The sequence below is a fragment of the Melospiza georgiana genome, chromosome 2, assembly GCF_028018845.1.
Source record: "Melospiza georgiana isolate bMelGeo1 chromosome 2, bMelGeo1.pri, whole genome shotgun sequence".
Classification (NCBI taxonomy): domain Eukaryota; kingdom Metazoa; phylum Chordata; class Aves; order Passeriformes; family Passerellidae; genus Melospiza; species Melospiza georgiana.
The window spans coordinates 22,033,432-22,055,716 of record NC_080431.1 but is presented as its reverse complement, the minus strand read 5'-3'; the positions used below and the strand labels follow the sequence as shown (position 1 = coordinate 22,055,716).

The window sequence follows — 22,285 nt, the reverse complement described above, 5'->3', positions numbered from 1 at the left end:
TTTTTTCCCCTTTCTTTTGCATTTTCGTGCTAATTCACTCTTCATTTTAAAGTTACTTTCCAAACACAACTCTACTCATTGTAAAATATAACACAAATTGAAAATCCCTTCAAGATTCAAATAAAAGTGACTTGGAAACTGAAGAAGAAAGCTTTCAAAGGGCAGACTTCAGTAGCTTTAATGTTTGTTTAAAATACATGCGCTACACTTTAATTTCAACTTGTATAATTTACCTCACTAAGTCACAATTCTCAAAGGTGTATGAATTCACAGGGAGCTTGCACAAGGCATGAAGTTCAACATGGGGATACATTTTCAGAATTAAAGACGGCTGTACTCAGACCAGGGGCACTGCAGGAATTTATGCTGTCACAGACTTCTTGCAGAAGCCCACTGTTTGTGGAAGTGCATTAGCTTCATTCTGGGGACACAATGACTTCTGTACCAGCTCAGGCCATGTTAAAGGTTGGTTATTACCAGATATGTAAGCTTTTTTGGATCAGCTTGCTCTGCATCAGATGCAGACACATAACATCATCTTTCCACTCAGCCCAAGTATAGAGAAATATTTCTGTGCTAGCTTTATGCCTTTTTTATCAAGTTTAAGCTGACTTCAGTATCTTCTCTGTTAGATGTTCTGTGACAAAATGACTCCCTCAGAATTTTTTGAACACATTTGAATTGACAGAATAAGTTCATAAACGTTCAGTGATTTGTATCACGTCGTCATGGTATTTCTGACTCATTATATGGCACATCAAGACTATGTTCAGGGTGATGCCAAAACAAGGCCCAAGTTCTTGAAAAGTGATCCCCACTGATCTGCTCACGAGCCTGGCAGGCTTGCAGACTCAACCTGAACTCTGTTTATATAAGCTGAAGGGCTCTCAAAGAACAACACAACATGTGGGGTCGCACTCACACTCACGCACCTCCACACTCACTGCCTTTCTGCTTTCACCACACTGTGGACACAACAGAGCTGGATAAAAAACAAAATAAAATCTGAAAACAGGTGTTATTTCCAATAATTATCTGTTTGATGGCATGGCTCTTGTAAGGATGACGCAGTGACAGGAGCCAAAGAGCAGGAGGAAAAGCATAGGATACATGCCCATGTGCTTTGTGGGGAAGGCCTGGGAGATCCTTGCACAAGCACTGCCTGTAAATGCCTGCATAGCCACAGCCACCATCATGTTGGCAAAGCAGCTTTTCTTATTCCAGGACACAAATGTGGCATAAACAGGTTGTCTCACTCCTCAAGACAGATCCCAGAAACTCTGGGTGAGCATCCCCAGGTGCCCTTTTGTGAGATAAAGCGCATTGAAACAAATGTGAGGAGAGACAATACTCCCTGAGGAGTTCTGACTCAGATGTGGAGGAAAAGAGTTTGCTCACAGCTGCTACAGATATGGCTCAGGGCCTGTATAAGAGGTGAAATAAGTGTCACACTTGGGTCATGGGAAGATAGCTACAAGCCAGCTTAGCTACAAGCAGAGATAGCCTGTGACAGCCAGTCACACTCAGTAATTGCATGCTTTGTGTGACAGATAGCAGATCCAGAAACAGAGAGCTTGTTAAAACCCCAGAGCATGGGCAGCGTGCAAAAATATACATGGGATCTTCTCAATTAGCCCAAGCATGCAACAGTGTTTTTTATGGCAGGTTTTTGCATCATTGCCTGGTTTAAGTCTAGCTGCAGGACTGACAACTGTCTGATATGAAGTATAAGACTCTGGACTGTGCTGTGAGTTCAGCCTGGGTAGATCAGTTAGGGATGTGGAGTCTGTGAAAGACTGTGGCAACATGAAATCACCCTTTCTTCTGAGCAGAAGCAGTTTCCTCACAGAGGCTATGGCTCTATGGATGCAAATCCTGTGTGGGCATGTTCAGAGTCAGATTCAAAATGCTAGGTGATGCAAATTTCTGAAGTTCACTCTGCTGGTTTAGATTTGTTCACAGATTTCTCTGGAAGTATGTTGTCCTGGCAAACTTCATACCATTTCAGCCATCAGCTTCTCATGTCCTGTGACTCTAGATGGACCAGGTACCATCTTTCTTCATCACAACCAGCATAAACAAATGACATAAAAATTGTATTGTGTTATTTTCATATGTTCATTTGTGATCTGGATTAAGTTAGAACTTCTGGGTGCTCCAGTACTGCACAAGTGTGATATTAATTATTATAGCACTAAGGTTAACTTTTCCCTTAGGCTGTACTGCAGGGCCATTTGAGGTAACTCTTCCCCCAAAATTACTTTCAGGACATGGTTTCATGGTACCTAGATCTCTGTGCAATAACTTGAGAAATTCCCATTCTCACATAACTGCCCACCACTCATTTAAAGCAGGGTGTTAATGGGAGGTAAAGCTGAACTTGCAAAAAAACAAAGATGGTGTATTCTTTTTTGCTAAGATCAGCCTAGCTACCAAACCACAATACAGGGAAGCCAAACCAGCACAGCTGAAAAAACAGCACAGATGTGGAGCCTGGCAGGGGATGGAGAAAGGTGGGCACCTCCAAAGTGCTGACTGTACTGTGCCTTCCCGCATGGTACCATGGAGCAGCTGTGGAGAGGGCTCTGACTCACTTTGCCACTCTTCCTGCACTAGCAGGACTGCTATATTTAGACAGGCCCTGTGTTTCAGGATCCTTTCAATCCAGTCCCCAAAATGCTAACAGACAAAGCCAGCCAGAGTGTGGGCAGCGATGGCCTCAAAGAGTACAGCTGGTGGAAAGCTGCTCCTTTTTGGCCCTTATGTCACCTACATCATCATCTACATGTGCGACCCCAAGCTTGGGTCCAGCTACGTTCCTGAGCCTTGGCTGCGTGCTGGAATGAGGGAAACCCATCATGTGGGAGGCAGTGCAGTATCCTGAGGAGCAGGAAGCAGCAGGAAGTCACCAGCAGCACTGTGTGCAACTGGGCAAGCAGAGCTGCAGGAACATGTCCAGCCCATATGACAGTATTAAGATGCAGCATGAGAAAACCTGGGTGTGCCGGCAGTGATCACACAGAGCAGCTCTCACATGGAGCTGAGAGATATGGCTGGTGGAAACAGCAGAGGAGGAGAGGAGCCTAAGCTGGAGGGAGGCTGATTGTGTGGCATCCTTTTGTAACTGATCTACTCCCAGTATGTGTTGTAATAAATAGCACGAGGAGAACTGTCTCCAGCCTCCTTCTGCTCCATTTGCAGCAGGAACCCTGGACAATGCAAAGCCTCACTCAGCCCCACTCACTAGCCTGTCCTCTGTTACTTATCACCCTAGCTTGAGCCTCCCTCAGGGATTTGATTTTTTCAGCCAAGGAGAGAACCATTTCCCCAGAGTATGACGGGGCACATGTCTAACACTTCACACTATAAAGGAGGTCAAAATCACTCCCATTTTCCACACAGAGAACGGGAGTGGAAGCAGGAAATGAGATGCCCCAAGGCTATGGGATGAATCAGGAGTAGAACAAAATGAAAATTCAGAACTTCCTGTCTCTTTACTCATCTCTTTGAATACTGTTGATGATTAAGCTCATAAAAAGTTAATGCAGTTGATGACCTCTGCATCTCTGGTCAGTGATTAGGGCCCTGGCATATTAAAAGTGGAAAATTATAGAACAAAGACAATTTCAAAGAAGTTAAAAAAACAGAAGGCAAGGAATTTCTTTTGTGGCTACAACATAAATGTTGGGTTCCCATCATTCCCACAGTGTCTCTTCCAGTAAGGAAGGAAGTTTCTGTAGTTTTACCCCTATGGGTCCACTGAGAGTTGAAATTGGCTTAAACCACAGCCACAACCAAGAGGCAATGCTATGGTTACACTTCCTGCCCTCCACTTAGTTTCTGACCCCTCTGTTTCCCTTTTGTTAACACAACAGCTCAAGGAGAACACGTGATGAACCAGCCCAGGGAACTGATCAATAGTAACATTAGAAGTTATTTTCCTTTTGTGGGCTAGCTTTGCTATGAGTCCTGGCTCACTACACAGCTGTTGGAATGCTCATACCCACACAAGAGATGAGGTGCCATTCAATAGGAAAAAACGGCGAGCGAAAGGGAGGCTCAGCACCCCTCTTCCAGGGATGCTGAAACTGCTGGGGGAGCTACAACTCCTGTGTTCCCTTCACTACGAGCTATGAGCACTTTGAGCAGGAATGGGTGCAACTGTGTCTGAGGATGATGGAAAGAATCACATAGGCCCCAGCCTTCTCCTGCTTTGCTCCCCAATGGATGGAGTGGAGTCGGATTTTTTGATGCTTCTACTGAAGTTTGTCATTAGAAACACTGTGTGTGCTCTGTGGGGTGACAATCGACAGGGGTGAAAATGCCTTTCCTTGCATTTAGTGTTCATTACGATTGTTGATGGCTGTCTCACTCCGTCTCACTTCAGGATTGTTGGTTTCACTATGAGGAAGAGTTAAAACAGACTGCTCATCTTACCAGTGATTTTAGGTTTGGTCTTTCAACCTTTGGACTTTCAAACTGGGTAAGAACACTGAGGTGGTGAAGAGCATGATGAACATGTGAACCGAGTGGTTTTGGCCGCAGCTGAAAAGGCTTCTTGCTCAAAAAAGCAAGCCTTTAATCCCTCCACTTGAGTAGGAAGGAAAAGGAAAGTGAGGCGTCGTGGTGCTTCGCTCTGGGAACTAGCAGGAAGCTCTCTTGTGGCATTTACTGCTTTATGAAAACTATTTTTTCCCTAAAGTTAGTGGATGCCTTACTTTTCAAGAATTCACAATCTTGTTGCTAGCACTTTAGCAGTCTTTAGTATAATACTAAAATACACCAAAGAACTGAACTCACTGTAATAAAACAAAAACTTAAAGCGGAGAGGAGACACTGTGGTGGAGCCACATCAGAGGTCTGGTGAAATTATGTGTGTTGGTGAAAATATGAATGGTGAAAAGGTGTACACAGGCTCAGATCCTCATCTCTAAAATCCTAGGCTGTACTTTTCAGAGGCACAAGGAAGTTGTTTCATCCTGGACTTGGAAAACTCACAGTTCAGAGTTTGGGCTTGAAAATCTTTCAGCATTCAGAAATACACAGCAACAGTTTCTGAGGTAGTATTAACGTTACAGAAGGGGATTCTGGAGTTATAATAGACATATGGCACAGGAATATCATATTCATACTCAACAACAGTGAAGAAAGGAAGGATCGGGAGCAGATTAGAAATGAGGACATCACTATGATGCTGCATGGGGAACCCAGCATGAACATTAGATGGAAAGCAGAAATGGTTCAATGAAGGGTAAATACGGAATGAGTTCCATTCACAGTATCACTAAAAAGACCAAAACTTGCTAGCTGGCAAAAATCAAGGGGAAAAAACACCAGAAGTCTAAAAAATGAACATAATGAAGAAAATGAATAGAAAACGATTGGTGTCTCTTCCAAAACAAGAACCAGCAGGATTTTCTTTGTTCAGTCTAGCAAAAAGTGGTCTCCACACAACATGCTAGCTCAGCTTTGGAACTCCCTGCCAGAGGACACTGTAAAAGTCACAAGCATGTATGAATCCACAAAGTAAATAGCCAATCTAATGGAAGGAAAACATAATCAAAAAATATGAAATGCAGTGACACCAAATGCTGCTAAAGAACTCCCTGAGCTGTTGAGAGTTGGTTAGATAAGCCAGGGAAGTATTACTGGATGGTTAAAGTATCCCATTGATCTTCTCTCAGCGTTTACTGCTGGCTGCATCTGGAGAGGGATGCTGGGACAGACGGGCAATGGATCTGACCTACCAAGGCTTCCCTTACACATAAAAAGGCTGAATTAAATAAGCCATGTAATGCAAACCAGGCCAATGATAATAAATCTTTGTGGAAATTCACTTTTCAAAATCTACTGCGCCTCTAGACTTGACCTTATTCCTGTGCATGCACTCAGGCAGACACAACACCAAATCCATTTGAAATTATTTGCCTTTTCCCGACTATAGGTTCCTGCACAGAGAACAAAGTTTCCTGGTCGAGGCTGGAGTTTCCTTTCTTTGTATCTACACTTAAAGTGAAAATGAAGCATGCCATTAAACTGTTATGGTAATTTATCCTTACACTTTCTGCTCAACAGGTTTGCTTTGTTTCAAAAGTATGTTTCTGTGATACTTATAGCTATGTATATGTAATTTTGTGGTTAAATTAGAAGAGAAAGGAAAACCCTGGTTCCCACAGGAAACATAACCCGACCTCTTGCAAGCAGGTAACATTTTTGCCGTATCAGTGTGATAAAGAACTTCAATGAGAAACAAATCCTGCCAAGGTTTACACCTGTGTGCAACTGCCTGATGTGTCTTGCTCAAGTGAGGTTAATGAGATTTTTCCACAATTCAAATTCTGCTAGAGGAGTATTCTGGGCGGGAAGGGGGCCTGAGACAGCTCTGTCAGTAAACGATGTGTTAAAATAGGGGAGATGGGTCTGGTTCTGTGGCCCAGGATTTGGGTCTCTTTCTCCAGAAATGTCTTCATGAGACACAAATGTTTTTCCTGAGGGCCTGGGGTCTCGGGGCAATGGGAAACTGTGACATTTTGCTGGTCATCTCACCGGGAATGGGAAGAGAAAATATCCCCACCGCACGGTGAATACCATCCGTGACAGACCCACAGTGACCGCGCTGCCCCGCAGAGGCACGCCGGGGCTGCGGGCCCGTCCTTGCTCTGGGCGCGGGCAGCGGCAGCGTGGGCCGGTCGCGGCAGCGAGGGCCGGTCGCGGCAGCCGGCCGTGGGGCAGCGGCAGCGAGGGCCGGTCGCGGTAGCGTGGGCCGGTCACGGCAGCCGGCCGTGGGGCAGCGGCAGCGAGGGCCGGTCGCGGTAGCGTGGGCCGGTCGCGGCAGCCTGCGGTGGGGCGGCCGCCCGACCCTGCCACGGACACGCGTGGGGCTCCGGCCGGCAGGGCCCAGCGCCGGGGGCGCCGGGGAAGGGCCGCCCTGGGCCGCCCCCGCCCCGCGGGGCTATTGTTGGGCGGCGGGGCGGGCAGGCTGCGCGGCCGGTTCTCTCCCCGCCCGCGCTCGCTGGCCCCCTCCCTCTCTCTTTCTCTCTCCCCGCGAGTTTACCCAGCAGTGCTCTGGTGCGGGCGCGTTTCCGCCGGTTTTTCCTGTTGGAGAAGGGAAGGGGGAGCTGTTCTCTCTCTCTCTCTCCTCTCGCAGTATATTTTTTCTCCTCCTCCTTCTCCTCCTCCTCCTCCTCCCCGGCTATCTTTGTCTGGCTCGCAGCAGCCCGCTCCAGCCCCGCGCCCCTGCCCCGCCACCGCCGGGACGCGCAGCCCCTGCCCGCCGGTGCCCGGCGCCGTTTGATGCGAGGGCAGCGCCGCGGGAAGGGCTCGGAGGCGGCGGGGGCTCCGCCGCGGCGCTGGGCGTGAGCCGCCCCCCCATGCGAGAGCGGGGCCGCGGCTGCTACTGCCGGCTCCCGGCGTGAGCGCCGCCGGCCGGGCCGAGCCGTGCCGTGCCATGCCCGGGTGCGGGGCGCATCGTGAGGCTGCCAGAGGCTGCCGGCACCGGCGCCGCTCCTGCCGCCGCCGCGGCGACATGGTGTGAGCCCGCTGCCGCCGGGGACGCGCGGGCAGCCACCGACTCACCCGCTCACCCACCGACCGGCCGGCCGGGATCCTCGGGGGGATCCAGCCCCGCACTGCAGCGCGGGGAGACGGACGGACGGACAAACCGCAGCACCCCTTCTCCTTCTTCCTTCCCTTCCTTCACCTCCCTTTCTCTCCTCCTCTTCCCACCATCCATCTATCTATCTATCCATCATCCCCCCCGCCAACCCCTCCCAATGCCGAAGAGTTTCAACCCGGCGGGGCTGGAGTGAAGAAGGGAAGGGCGGAAGGGAGGAGAGGAGCGGAGCTCCGCGCAATTCACAGCTGCTCCAGGGAGGGGGGAGCGGCCTCGCTATTATTTAACAGAGAAGAAAAAAATATTTAAAGGAAAAAAAAAAGAAGAGACGGGAAAATGGCGAACGATTCTCCTGCAAAAAGTCTGGTGGATATCGACCTTTCCTCCCTGCGGGTGAGTGCCGGTGCCGGGGGCCGGGGCGGGGGCCCCCCGGGGCCGGCGCGCCCCTTGCCGGGGCTGCGGGGCCGGTGGGGTGGGAGCGGCCGGGCCCGGGCCCGGTGCCGGGGCGCGGGGGGCCGCGGCCGCATGGGGGGAGCCCTCCCGGGGGCGGGCGGGGGGACCGCGGCCCTGGGCTGCTTTTCCTTTGTTTGCATGTATTGGCATGTGCGTGGAAAAACAGGGCGCAACAGCTGCACGCCGCCAGCAGCCGGGTTCGCTGGTTGGGCTCTGCCAGCAGCCATCGCCTGAACAAAAATGTAACCCCGCTTCTCTTCTCCCCTTTCCTCCCCCGCCCCTTCTGCCCCTTCCTCCCCCTAGGACCCCGCTGGGATTTTTGAACTGGTGGAAGTGGTTGGCAATGGCACGTACGGGCAAGTCTACAAGGTTTGTGTCAGAATTTCTTCTCCTTTTGTTGTTGCCGGTTTTCCAGAGGGTGCCCGGTGCCTGCGCCGGGCTGAGCACACGGCTGAAGGCGAGCCACCCGCGCTGGCCAGCGGAACAGTGAGGGGTGGTAGAAGTGTTGCCCTTGTCATTGTTGCTGGCCTTGTCAAGTTTGTCAGCCCCTTGGCTTCTGCTTTTTCGGAATGGGTACAAATTACTTTCCCAAGCACCCATCCTGTAATGATGAAATACGCCTTTATTGTCCTTATTCCTCTCTGTGCTCCTTCCAGAGAAATGACCAAACCAAGTGGACGCTGTCAGAGTCTGGCTCGGTTATACAAACACGTCCACAGGCTTACTCAGCTTTGCTGCTGGAAATCCTTGTGGAAGTTGCTGCTGCTGCAGTGACTTTAGACAAAGACATTGGCCTTAATTAAAATTGTCACCCGGTTTCCTTGTGAGTGTTGAAGCTGTGGAGTTGGGGGCGAGTGCATCTGATGGGCTGTGCAGAGATGAGAGGTGCAGAGTGACAATAATAAGTGACCAAAGCAGAGAAACTTATTTTGTGGAAATCAGAATTCCCAGAATAACCTGTTTGACAAGTGTATGACTTTAAAAAATAGAAATCAGAGAGTGCTCATATGGGTGTGAAACTAGCCTACTTTTTCCTTTTTTTCTTCTTTTTACCCTTTTGTGTGCAGTCAGTGTAACAAACAAATCTTGAGCTTGTATGACTTTGCAGTGAGTGCTAGCTACCAGGATGACTAATTATTTGCACAGACAATACTTGGCTAAAGATTGAAAGCTCTAGCCTTAAACTATAGAAATGCAAGATGCATTTGGAGAGAGAAGGAGAGAGGTGAAGATGCTTAGCTGCTTGTTTGGGTTTTTGGTTGCTTTTTTGTTGTTTTGTTTTTCTTTTTGCTTATAAACAAGGGAGTATAATTGGTCTGAGTTTCCCTGATGGCAAGATACTGCTGCTTGCAGCTCCAGTAACTAAATAAAGCGCTTTGCTGCCTCTTCTGCAAATGAAACACATGTCAGTTTGTTTTGAGGGCGTGAACCTCAGCCTTCCTGATGGAGAATTAGTCTGCCTGCGCAGTGTATTCGTTGCTTTTTAAGACTTGAGCTGGAATAGCCAGGCTGCTGCTGTTGCTATAAAGCTGGAAAAAATAATGTGGCTCAGAGGGTCACAGGAGAGGGGGAAGATGAGTAAAAAGCTGCACTTTGACACAACCTCAGCTATTTAATTTTTTTCTGCCATTTCAAAGGACGCAGTTTTTTTCTGTAATCATTTGTTCCCAGAGCTTGCATCATCTTATGAAAAAAAAATTAATAGGGTGTGAATGTGGGACTTGAAACTCTCCTGTTAATTATTGCAATTTAGTGCATTGTTTCTCAGTGTACTTGTTAATGCTTTTGAGTTAATGAGCAAAGTTCTCCTTAGTTTAACAGTCTTGACAACAGAAATGTTAAATTTCATTTTCTTTAAATAAGGTAGAGCTCTCCCAGAATAGTTAGCATTAGAAATGAAATATAAATGCACGGGCACATGTATTTATTGGCTTGGAAGAGTTGAACCAACACCTGATGTCTAAGGGCATTGGTGTCACTGTGATAGCGGGGAGCAACAGGCAGCCTCTTTTATTACTATTGGGCCTGCTTGACAGTAATGAATTGACAGGTGTTTCAGTTTGGGTTGGCACTGCTTCTTCCTAGGTATTTGGTATATCTTCCTACACATTTGTGTACATGCACTGATAATGTGGACACCTAACAGGGCTGTATATAAACAAATAATACCAAACCAAAAAACTTCCTTGCACCGATAAACATCTTTCTTTTTAAAGGAATGAAGTTATGTTAAAAAAAAAAAAAAAGGCAGCTGTTGCAAAAGTTGTTGCAAAAAAAACCCAACATTTCTTGGCCATTGTTTTTGGTAGGAGAAATGTTCCAGGGACACCCAAAGATGAGACTGTACGTGTGTGTTTTGAGGGCTTTCATAGGAACTACATAACCGAGGGAAAAACGTGTTTATGCCGTGTTTGCTCGTTGCCTTCCGCTTTCCTTCTACCCAGCAACCACTTCTTGACATCCCTCTTCCTGGATGGTTTTATTTCCCGTGTAAGCGGTCTGTCATCCCGAGGGGCTGGGGGTGGCGTGCCGCTGCTTTTGAGGAGCCGAGCTGCGAGGTGCGGTTTGATGCACTTCCCCGTTCGTGTGCCGGCATCAGCGATGATGTCACCCGGGAGCGGGATTGGCTGGCTACCTGCCACTGCGGGAGGACACGGAGCGAGCCGAGGGGCCATGACGTTATCTCTTTGTCTGGCTCACGCCGCCGCCGATGATGCCGAAGGTCGTTTGCCCGGCTGGGCAGTCCGCTTTCCAGCGGCGCTGCGAAGGGGATGGCGCCAACCTGTTGAAAAGCAGAAAATAGCCCTGTTGTTTCTCCTCTTTGCCTTAGCTGAGCGAGCTGGAAATAGCTCATCTATCTGGCTGGAGATATTTCTGTAGTTAGTTCTACCTTAGCGATGTATTTAGCTACATGTAGGTGTGTAGATGTTTGTACATGTATGAAATGTGAGGGCAGCCCTTAGATGTTTGGCACCTAAATGCAGTGGAGTTACTCCCGCATTTTATGCATTGAATGGGTTGGCTGAGGTGGAGTGTTACTGTGGGCCTGGGACCTCAGTGGTGAGGGTAAAAATAAGAAGTTTTCTGTTGCTGTGCTTGAATTGGGGTAATGGCTTTAAACTGAAAGTAGATTTAGATTAGGTATTGGTAAGAAATCTTTTGCTGTGAGGGTAGTGGGGCACAGGAACAAGTTGCCCAGAGAACTTGCGAATACCCCTTCCCTGCAAGTGTTCAAGGCTGGGTTGGATGGAGCTTTGTGCAGCCTTGTCTAGTGGAAGGTGTTTCTGCCTATGACAAAGGGGTTGGAGCTAGATCATCTTTGAGATCACTTCCAACCCAAACAGTTCTGTGATTTTGAAATCCATAGAGTTTTTATTATTTTCAGCTTCATAACCTTGCTTACATGTCTCCTGTGTGTAAGAAGAAGCCTTGTGTGTCAAGAGCAGCTTGTTCTGCAGTGGTGAAGTAAGAAAGGAAGGGGTGTTTGGGGAAGCCTTTGCCCAGTACAGGGGAAGGGGCAGAGGGGCAGCGGGCCTTGGCTCATTCATCCTGGGGCCAAGCAGAGCTCTACTGCTGCTTGGACATCCTGGGGAATGAGAGTTGTTTTCCCTTTCGTAGTTGGTTCTAAACCCGGCAACCATGGCGTGGAAGTTGCACCTTTTAGATTAGAGAGAAGGCAAAGGGTTAAACGCTGCCAAGTACGGTCAGCAGCGTTCCCTTGGAGCCGAGGCGGAGAGGACCCGCCGCACAACCCCCTGGCTCGCTCCTTCTCACACTTTTAAGGAGTCCCAGGCCGGTGCTGGAGTTGGGAGGGGGAGTTTTCCCTTGGGTAGGTCGGTATCAGCTGGCGGGAGCCGAGCGGCGTGTGCGGGCCGGCCCGGGCCGCGCCTGTGCCCGCGGCGGGCGGGGAGCCCCGGGCCGCCCTCCCGCTGCCCGCGCCGCTGGGCCCGCGGCGGGCAGGGCGGCGTCCCGGGCTCGGCACGGCCTGGCCCGGCCCGGCCCGTGGGGGGTCGGCCCGGCCGGACCCGCCGTGCTGCCGCTGGCGTGTGGTGCCCCTGGGATGGCGCACGGATGTGCTGCCCTCTCCTTCCCTCTTGAGTCAGCCCGGTCCCGCTGCCGTGTAACTGGGACTCGCAGCCAGCTCACCGAGGGATCGGCTGCCTTAAGGGCTTTTTTTGATCTTTTGCAAGTAGTGGGAGAAGCATTTTTAGCATTGCTGCGGTTAAATTTTAGTCCAGCAGTAAGCTTAATATGAAGTTTGGCTTGCACCAAATGAGAACACTCCTGAAATTTGTCTCAATATGACGTCTGAACTGGGTGTTTGCTTCCATTCTGGATTTTCCTATTTTGGGTTTTTAATGCTAAAATTACCTGTGACCTAAAGGCAATAGGTTAATACTTTTGAAATTTTAAAATCTCTATCATCTGATCATTCATAGAGGCATAAAACATTGTAATTTTGCTATTGACACTGAACTGTGTTAACTTGCTTAGTCACTTTCTCTTTTGTTGTGTATGTGTCTGTTTTTAAAGACACCTAACGCTTTAACCATTGTGAGTGTGCTGTTACATCTCACAGACATCGTAATTCTCTTGTAGCAGCAGTGACTGGGGTGGAAGGATGTATTTGTGGGAGTTCTGAGGCATAGCAGGAGTGCACCAGAAGGATGAGAATTAGGGGATGATACTCCTAATTGCCCTCAACGCAGGCTGGAGTGACTTTTTCCAAGAGTCTTGTAATAGTTAATTCATAGTGAAGGCTTCTTTTGTTGATCTATGTTGCAGCCTTCCAAAACTGCATGTAAATGATGTGTATTGTCTAACTGCTGGCTCGTAAAAGGAAGTGATGTAAGATGTGATCGTTTAAATGCTGATTTGAAAGTAAATTAAAACTTTGCTAAATGTTTTCCCATGCTAAGGATACCCTGTTTTTGTCTTAATGGACTTTCTGTCTTACAAGGTGACTGTGTTGGGGGGTTAGGAAGATAGGACAGTTCTTGGTATTCTCTAGAAACTCAGTTAAGGGTGTTTTTTCCGCTCTCTCTCCCCTTTGTTTCTCTCACTGCTAAAGGGACGTCATTGTGGATTCAAATGATTTTGTTAAACATGAATACAATTCCAGTCTTATCACTATAAAGACAAACTGTACTGGGGATCAGTGAGGTCACTGGCTTTCAGGAACTGGTCCAGACCAGCTCTCTTAAGTATGAATTGCACTTCTTCCCTTACTCCTCTGATTTTTTGTGGATTGTGTTGCAAAGTGAGACCTTGTTGTTTTAGAAATGGTGAAGGACCAGGCAGCAGCTGGAATGTTGGCATTTTTTTGGATCCTTCAGCTAGATGTTTACTCTCCTGTCCTCCCCTAAACTGGCTGAACTTTTGACCAGTTCTCCATCACCCAAATCCTTCTTAATTAAATACACAAAAGCTAGGCAGGTGGCCAGTGGGGATTACTGATATTTATTTTTATTAAAAAAAAAAAAAAAGAAAAAGAGAAAAGAAAGCAATGTGCCAGTTGTGGGTAACCACATGTCCCTCTTGTTCTTCCTCCCCCAGTCCCATCTGTCTGTTTGCAAAATGTGGGGCTTTTGCAAACTCCTGGGGCAGGGACTCCTTACTCTTCTAATTAGAGGAGGACTCAGCGGTCTGAGACTTGGGTGTGTGCCGGGCTTCGAGGTGATGGATGTAACAAGATCCAGCCCAGAGTTTTGTGCTGACTCCTAGAAATATTTTTCGGCTTTCTATCAGAAGATATTTCAACTGGCATGGATAAAATTTCAGTTGAAATCATCTGGTACTCTCTCCTTGCTTTTTGCATGTGTGGGCTCTCTCCCCGCCCTTGGTGGGGGTTTTGGCTTGTATGGGTGGATGGTTTTCCCTATCAAGGTCTCCTTGCACCAGGCATGAGGAAGGTGAGCTTTATCTGTATGGCCTGGGGCAGGGGCTTTTAGTCATTTTGGGATAGTGAAGAAAGGAGGACTGTACAGCTTCCATTCCTTACTTAATTTTTATTCTCTCCTAGCAGTGTCATGTAGTTTGGTGACGTGTTGTTGTCAATTTCCAAGCACCAGAGTCTTGGCTTGATAGTGTGCAGAAATCCTTCTTTTGGTCTCTGTGATGATGGCAGGTCTGCACCTCCCACCCAAGGGAATGATGTAGAGGAGCATCCCCAAAGGCAGTGCAGCATTATGAGAGGTGCTCACCCTTTGCATTTCCTTGCCTTCAGCATATACATTTTTTAGTATAAATTTTTTGGATGAGAATGCTAGCTGACTTTTCTCATGTGGTCTAGTATGTGTTTGTATGTACACATTATGTTCTAGTCATCTTTTCAAGTGGTACTTGCCTTTGCAAGAGTGATTTTAGCCTGGTACGTTGTATGCCTACCCTCCTGAGACCTGTTTTCTGTGGAGGAAAGTGGTATTTTTGTTTTTTTCCCTTTTACATTTTTGACTGTACACTCTGGCTCCACCAGGATTTGGGGACGTTGATATTTAAGCTCAATAGCATTGAGTTGCACAATGTGAGCTTGACTGTAGTCAAAGTTACAGTAAGATCCTTATCTGCATCGTTATTTTAGGTCTCAGCCCACAGAAAGTGGTGGAAAGAATTCTGCTTGCTTGAATGAGAGGTGGATTTGGGAGGGGATCTCATAGCTTTGCACAAGAGTTCTCTTATCAAATACTTTATGTTTGTAATATTGTGGGTCCCTTATTATTTCTCAGGTTAGCGCAGGCTCTAGAAAAGATACTGTTGGCTCTAAAATCAGACAGCCATGTGAAGGAGGAGGAAAAAGCCCACATTGTTGTATACCTCTTGGGAACCTTGAGGCAGCTTTAATTGTAGAGGGCTAGGGGATTTTGACATTGCATATCAATATTATTTTTAAAGTGTGTTTTCTGCTTTGGATGTGTTGTTAAACACTTTCACAGAGGCACAAAAAATATGACACTAATTAGAAGCTGTGGAGTACTACTGAATAGCCAATATGATGCTGTGAAGCTCATGATACCTCCACCTAAGCCTCATTCCTGGTCCCTTGACATATCTGAGCAAGGCTTGATGTATCTCCTCCAAGGTGGCCATGGGGCCCTGTAGATCTAACTCATGTGGTATCTATTTCAGTATTAGAAAAAGGACAGGGCAGCTTTGTGAAAGAGGAGTAAATACTAACTAGAGACTGGATAGTATTGCTGGCAAAGCACTACCCTGCTCTCTCAGGCTTTGCTGTCCTGCAGCAGGGTGAAATCTGCTGTTCTGAGTGTAATTAATAATTACAATTTGACCTCAGTGGTGTTGGTTTTAATTTGCTGCTGATTGGGAAATCTGTGAAAAGCACCACTAAAGAAAGATGAAATCACAGAGACTGGGGAGTGGAGATGCTCGCCCTTTCAGAGATTTTGCACTTTTGAGGCACATAAGGATCAGGTAGAGGTATGGATGGAGTAGGCTTCTCTCCACTTTACTTAGAAATCGGTGCAACTAAGTCCTTCTCTAATGTCCTGTGCAGCTCAACTGGGCATAAAGGTTGTTGACAATTTTCCAAAGGTTCTTCTATGGCCTCCTGCTTGATCTTGCATCATAGTTGCAAGTGAAAGGTGAAATCTATGGGAAGATTTGGAGTTAGGAAGAGATAGTAGGACAATTCAGAGAGAAGCAGTCTGCTGAAGGTGAATTTACAGAGGAAATCAGAAGATGAAGGAGAATATGGCTTAAATGTAGAGAATGAATTAGGGGACTGTTCATAGCTGTGGGCAAGAAAAAGTAGGGTGGAGTCAGGAAAGTGCTAAATATAAGAAAAAGTAAGGGGACACTTTAGTTGTTAGTAGAAACATATTAGCTCATGTAATTTATATTAAAATACATATATTATGAAAGAGATTAGCTTTTAGCCATGGCAGCTGGCTAGTCAGCCAGGCTTTGGGCTTATGCACTCCAAGGGAATGTTCATGGACACTGGTTTTTGTGCTGATTTCAGCATGGCCCAGGCTGAGGAGACCTCCTTTGGCCCACCTAGCTGTGTTGTGTCCATGTGCCAGAATAAGGGATGTCTTTTGGGGGAGATTGTTTCACACTCCTGGCAGAATGCTTCTTTCCCACTGGAGCCACACCTCCCCGGTTGCTCTGGCACTGTGGCTGTCATTTTCACTGCACAAATAGGACACTGCAAGTGCCAACAGGTCTTGATTGGCCTGTCTAGCAATAAAACAGCTAACGTGGTAAAACTCCCAACATGGATGCAGTTATACTGGTATTGTAGGGCTTATCTAGTAATGTCTCTGTCACCTCCCTTTGGAGCTGTCCCGTGGCGCACTGATAACAGCTGCACTCCGCGCACGGATTGCAGTGACTCAAGGCTTTGTACCTGTGGCTGAAGGAGCCACATGAACTTAGCCACTCTGTTCTTGGAGCCAGGTAGTGCTACCCCTGGAGAAGGTCTGCTGTGGGCTGCAGTCAGGATGTGGCTGCTGGGGCTGTTGGTGGTGTGCCATGCACGTTTGTGTGCTTCCTCCCCTGCCCCTCTGTGCCTTGAGCACCCCAGTAGCTCCCTGCTCTGGGGCTGCTGGTCAGGTCCACTTGCTTAGTGCGCTTCTCACCACCCTGGTTGAGAAGGTCCTAAAAAAATCCCCCTGGGCACCGTAGGTTTGCAGCTTTGGAGGTGTGGTGCTGCTCCACTCTGTACCTGGCTTTCCTTCTAGTGTCACTCTGCACATGAAAATGCAGATCTACACATCATCTGTGGCATCCCTCTCCTTCTTCTTTGACTACTTACTCTATGATGTCTTATCCCCCAAAATGCCTTTTCCTTTGGTTTGTCTAATCATGGAGTTCCCCTTACTTCACTGGATATTTTCGGGCTCTGAAAGTTGTGCTGGTTTTATGTGTGAATATTTGGGTTACCATCTTCTGATGTTGTACCAGTCCATGGTATGGACTTGTTGGCTGTAGTTCCTGCACTTGGAAACTTCACCAGAGGACAGAGGTGAAATGGGAAAGTGTAACTTAGATAGGTAAAAGAATGGCAGCAGCTCAAAAGAATCGGTTGAATTAAATCTGTTTTATTGACTCCCTGTGGACTACCAAGGCAATAGTTTATTCTTGCTGGTTTACCTCATAGCAGGCTCTGTTAAAAATTACTTGAAGTCCTAAAAATATGACAATTTCAGCTAAGCTCTGGCAGTTTCAAGAGTTTCTTCCCAGGACTGAGAGAGGGTAGCTGTAGGGAATGACAGTGGGCAAGAGTTCATTATTCTGATTTAAACTCCAAGCTCAAAACAAAATAAACCTGTCTTAAAACTTGCTCCCTAAACTTTGAGCAATCTAATGGTATTGGGTTGTTTTGTTTTCAAACGCGAAAAAGCTTAAGGTCTGTGAGTCTTAATGTGTTACCATAAAGTATTCTATGCCCTGCTTGGGTTTATGTATCTTAGAGTCAGGGACCCCCAATATTGTTTTGGTTCTTTAGTTTTGCAATTCCCAAAGAAAAATCAGTAGAAAACTTTAAAGGAAGTGCAGCTGTACCCATCTTACAAGGCTGTTTCCAAGAGGGAACACTTTTAACTGAGTTAAAACCCCTTACAGATAGGGGTGCAGAAGGAAAGCATGCTGGTGAACCCTTGCTATAATCCACACCATGAGCTACTGCAATAATCAAAATAATTCTTGGGGGAACTGGTGCAGCAGAAATAATGATGAGGTATTTGCTGACTGGAAGTCCTAATTAAGTTTGTTTTGTGCTTCCCAAAAAATTGATAGTGCTGTGTATCTCCAGTTATGTTATGGTGGCCTGATAGGTGAAACATGCATTTTTCAGTGAGAGCTGCTTTTACACACAGATGCTCAGTAATTTATAGTTTGTTTCTGTGGAGTGGGCCTGGATGGTGCTTCTGAAGATGCATAAGTAGGTGGGCTGCTTACTGTCCTTTTGCTGTCTGATGTGAGCTGTGCTCTTGGACTCAGTGGAGAGAAATAGAACATGGAGTGGCCTCTGGAGATAACTACCCTAGGATGAGATAAATTGCTCTTTACCTGAGTTTTTGTCTATTCGTTAAAATGGGAACTTTTGATGAGTGTCTGTCTCAGTTTTATGTTGTTTGAATATCTAAGATTGGACAGGTTGACCCCACTCTGTACCATGCATATAGCAGCTCTTGCAGTCCATGTTCTTTGTGGGGTATCTGGTAAGAATGAAGATCTCTTTGTAAGTGAATGTATGAAAGCGAGTGACATGTAAAACCCCACTTGCCCATCATGGAAGGGAAATGTTCTCAAAAAGCTTGTAAGTGACCTGTTTTTGCCTGTACCAAGAGGTGAATGTGCTTGCTCTCAGTTAGGATTCTCTGCACTGTTATATGAAGTATGGTAACTTATATGAGACAATTTTTCTCAATCAGATCCCTCAGAAGTTTTGCAGAAATAAATCTATCAATGTGAAAAGCAGTCAGTGCCTTGTGTCTCCTCTCTGTGCTTCAGCAGTAAGCATGGGGTCATTCCTGTACAGGTAGATTATACATCTACAGAGAACACATTTAATCTGGGTTACTGTTTGTCAGGTGAGAATTATACAGGTACTTTAGTTTTTTGATGATCTTGATAAGGGTTGTAATTAAGTGCCTGACATTCAAACTGTTTTTTTCAAATGTGTGCTTCTCTGTAAGGTATGCTTTCCCATCAAACCTGTTTGTTTATTTATTTATTTATTTATTTTCCCCACCTGTGCTGTTGTAATTGCTTCTTCCTGTCTGTAGGCTCAGCTAGTAGAGTTTAGTCTGGTTGTGAATCTTGTGTTTAAATCTCTCAACCTGTTCTAAATCCAAGTATCTTTTCTCTGATTAACACTTGAGTTTTTTAGAGACAATATCCTGGATATCCCTTCAGCAGCTACAGCAGATTCCTGAAGTATTTGAAGTTTCAGATTCCACACCATTTGTTAAACTGAACTTTCAGTTGCATGGTAATCTCCTGTATAAACACAGAGGGAAGTAGAACTCTCATGTGGTTCCCTGATACTCAAGTTAACCACTGTGCTCACTACAGGGTGAGGAGGTGGGAAGGAAGTATGGTGGGGAACTGATGTAGTTTATTCCCAGCCATCCAGGAAATACGTGACAGAGGTACAATCTAAACCTCTGAACACAGAGTAGTTATGTGCTTTAATCAAAAGAGACCCCTTCTTTTGCCTTAGTACGGGCTGGGGTCAGTTTTTGTGCTTACCCATGCCAAAGAGAGGGAAGACTTTGCATGCTGACCCTATGGTGTCTTACAAACTGCCCAGAGAAAGGGTCTAAATGTCCTGGGGTGACTGAGTGGGTGGATCTCATAGAGCAAGTCTCATGGGACCCCTGCTTGTTTTACTTGTATTTGTGGTGTAATGATGTGCTGGCATGCAGTTGGTGAGGTTTGTGCTTAAGTGTCTTTTGCAGAAGGGCCTGAACTGTATTGCTCATGTGTAACTGTATTGCTGTCTGTAACGGAGATGAGGAAGGTATTAGGTTATTTTACCATGACTAAACAGCAGCTTTAAGACCTTTAAAATTGGTATATTGACATTTATGAGCAGATATCACATTACAGTGATAGCTTCAGGGGCCTTCTGCTGCATATGAGAGCTCTTGGTTGCTTTAGAAAGCAAATAAATAAGATTTTAAAGGTACCCTAACACAGCTAAGCATGTTAAATGGAAAATTCAAGGTGATGCTGTATCCTTAAGATTATCCTGTCAACCGCTGCTTTTTCAGCAGATGAAGTTAATAATGTACTGTTGCAGGGGAAGGAACAAAAGGTGCATCATTGAGAACTATGGGGAGTCTGGGTTGTGAGGGCTTGTCCTGGGGTCTCCTTGGAGTAGTCCCTGTGCTGCAGAGCTGGGATTTGGCAGAGCTGGCATCACTCCAGGCTCCCTTAACTTCTCGCCTTCGCCTGTGTTTCTGGTGTGGTCTTGTGGGGGAAGAAAGAATGTCAGCCTATTAATAGTGACAGCACAGGCTTTCTCATCTTCATCTCTTAAAAATCACTGGAATGCTTTGAATAACAAATAAATGAAAAATCTTTTTTTCTTTTTTTTCTTTTTGCTTTTGTTTTTAATCCGGGTGTTGTGAAAGGTGTACTTTGCTCTTCTTTGCTTTCCCCCATGTGGAACACACTGAAATTCTCTGACCTGTCTTGTCCTTGGGGACTATGGAGAACACTCTGTACAGCTCCCCCTGTGCATTTTCACCAAGAGTTAAGTTCTGGGGTGATGACAAGTGAATATGGAGAAAATGTTTCAAGTCATGTGAAAGAAATGTTACTTGCTAAATAACTTGAGTGTTAAAAGAAGAAATGGGAAAAGCTTTTCTTAGCCTTTTTGCAATCTTATATGGCAAGGAATGAAAATCTTTAATATTGACCTAATTTTATTTGTATTTAAGATCAAAGAGCCTTTGTGAATGAGTTGCTTGTCTTGTCTGTCGGTGGCTTTATGGTCTTCTGAATGGCTTGAGGCACTAAATCAGTTCTGAGTAATGTTACCTCTCCTTAGGTTTCCTCTGAGGTAATGGAAGAGTGCTCTAGTTTCTTCTTCAGGAATAAAGATGTATTTGTTATTAAGACTTCCTTTGGGCTAATTGCTGATTTTGGAGGTGCCCCCTCATGGACCAAGTGTTGTGGCAGTGCTTGTGCTAGGCTTTGGGAAAGGATGAGGGAAATGGGCAGTGAAACCACTGTTATTGACACTGCTGCTTTGTTCACAGGTCAGGTCCTTGGCTTTGGGGTGTCCTCATCTGCTGCTGCTCTGCACCTCTGAGCTCTTTGCTAGCAGAGTGTGTAGTGAGCGCATGCTGGTGTTGTAAGAAAGCGTGTTTTGTATACATAAGCTATGGTTGCACTGGGCTGTGTGGGAAAGGGGAAGGTTATATATATTTTGTACTCCCCATCAGAAGGATTTCCTGTTGCAGAAAGGAGAAGGGAAGGTTAGGCAGACAGATGGAACACCTTGGGTGGTATCTGGTTGCTTTATTCCTGCAGGGAGAGGGACCCTGCTGGCCTACATGATTCAGAGCTGTGCTGAAAGCACTGGGTCTTAGAGATACCTGGGGTTGCTGGAGAATCTCTTGACCCAGTAGCACCATGATGTGGATTTCAGTCTTTCTATGTAACTCAGGAGAAGATGGGAAAAAGAAATATAAACAGCATTTCAAATCTATATAGATGGCATCAAAGTTTATAGATCCTTGTGAGTTTGGAAACAAAGCCATTAGACTTGAGTATTAAAGTGTTTTGTTACTGCTAAAATCTGTTCACCCTCTAGGATTCCTATGCTTAGGAAAAGAGGAGATTGTTCTTAAGGGAAGAATCCCAAATCCTCTTCTTCTTTAAGAATTCTTTTTGTCTCAGCTGTTGGCTGTTGTGAGATGGCACCTGTGGCTGAAAACCCACTGAAGAGGGTGTGGGTGGTGCAGTACCTCTGGGGTGGTGGCTGTGTCTGCTGAGCCTTGACTGCTTGTGGGTCTTTGTCAGGGGTGGTGGATGCTGCTGACTTGGCAGTGCCTCTTCTCACCTCCTCTGCTCCGAGATGCTGCTCATTTGTGGGAGTGAGAGGTGCCCAAGAAACAGGGAATATCACAAAGCCACCTGTGTTGCTGAAATTTACCAAAATCTGTCTTTTTGTCAAGGTTAGCTGAAAAGTTCGGGTTGTGTTTTTCCTGCAAGAGCTCTTGGTTTAGAGCTCCATTAATTGTGTGTCAGTTTCTCTATGTGTTATGATAATAATCAAGAGTGCAAAAGACTAGATTTATTTCAGTAAACGTTTCACCTAGTAAAATTTTATAGCTTTGCCTTTAAAGGCCATTCCTTTTTCTGCTGTGCAGATTGTGCACCCAGCAGCAGTACAGAGTGTTTCCCTGAGAGATGTGTTTATAACCTGACCTTGAGATGCTGCTCTTTCCAAGATAAGGACAGGGTTGTTCCCAAGGTGCTCAGTCCTGAGTGTCTTTGCTAGGCAGAGATTGAGTTTGCCTCTGCTGTGCTGGATTTTGTGGGTTTCTTTTAATAGTGACTATGGACAGCTTTGAAAGATGATAAAAACAACATGCTGAAATGACTGGAGACTGAATCACAGCCGTCAGCAAAACCACCTCGTTTCGGGTGACGGCAGAAAGTCTTGTGAGCACTGAGCCAAACTTCTCTTCAACAAATCTGAGATTTCATGGTTTGGATGTTTCGAGAGAAATGTTCCGAACA

At 46.3% G+C, this 22,285-nt stretch overlaps 1 protein-coding gene across 1 annotated transcript in view; it reads left to right on the top strand.

Annotated features, from left to right (window-relative positions):
* Nucleotides 1–7,466: 7,466 nt before the first annotated feature.
* MAP4K4 (mitogen-activated protein kinase kinase kinase kinase 4) overlaps nucleotides 7,467–22,285 on the top strand; it is a 165,097-nt gene continuing 150,278 nt past the window's right edge. Inside the window, exons 1-2 of the mRNA XM_058019082.1 lie at nucleotides 7,467–8,005; nucleotides 8,369–8,434. Coding sequence (XP_057875065.1) covers nucleotides 7,949–8,005; nucleotides 8,369–8,434 — 123 coding nt within the window. The 5' untranslated portion in view covers nucleotides 7,467–7,948. The remainder of the gene's footprint in view (nucleotides 8,006–8,368; nucleotides 8,435–22,285) is intronic.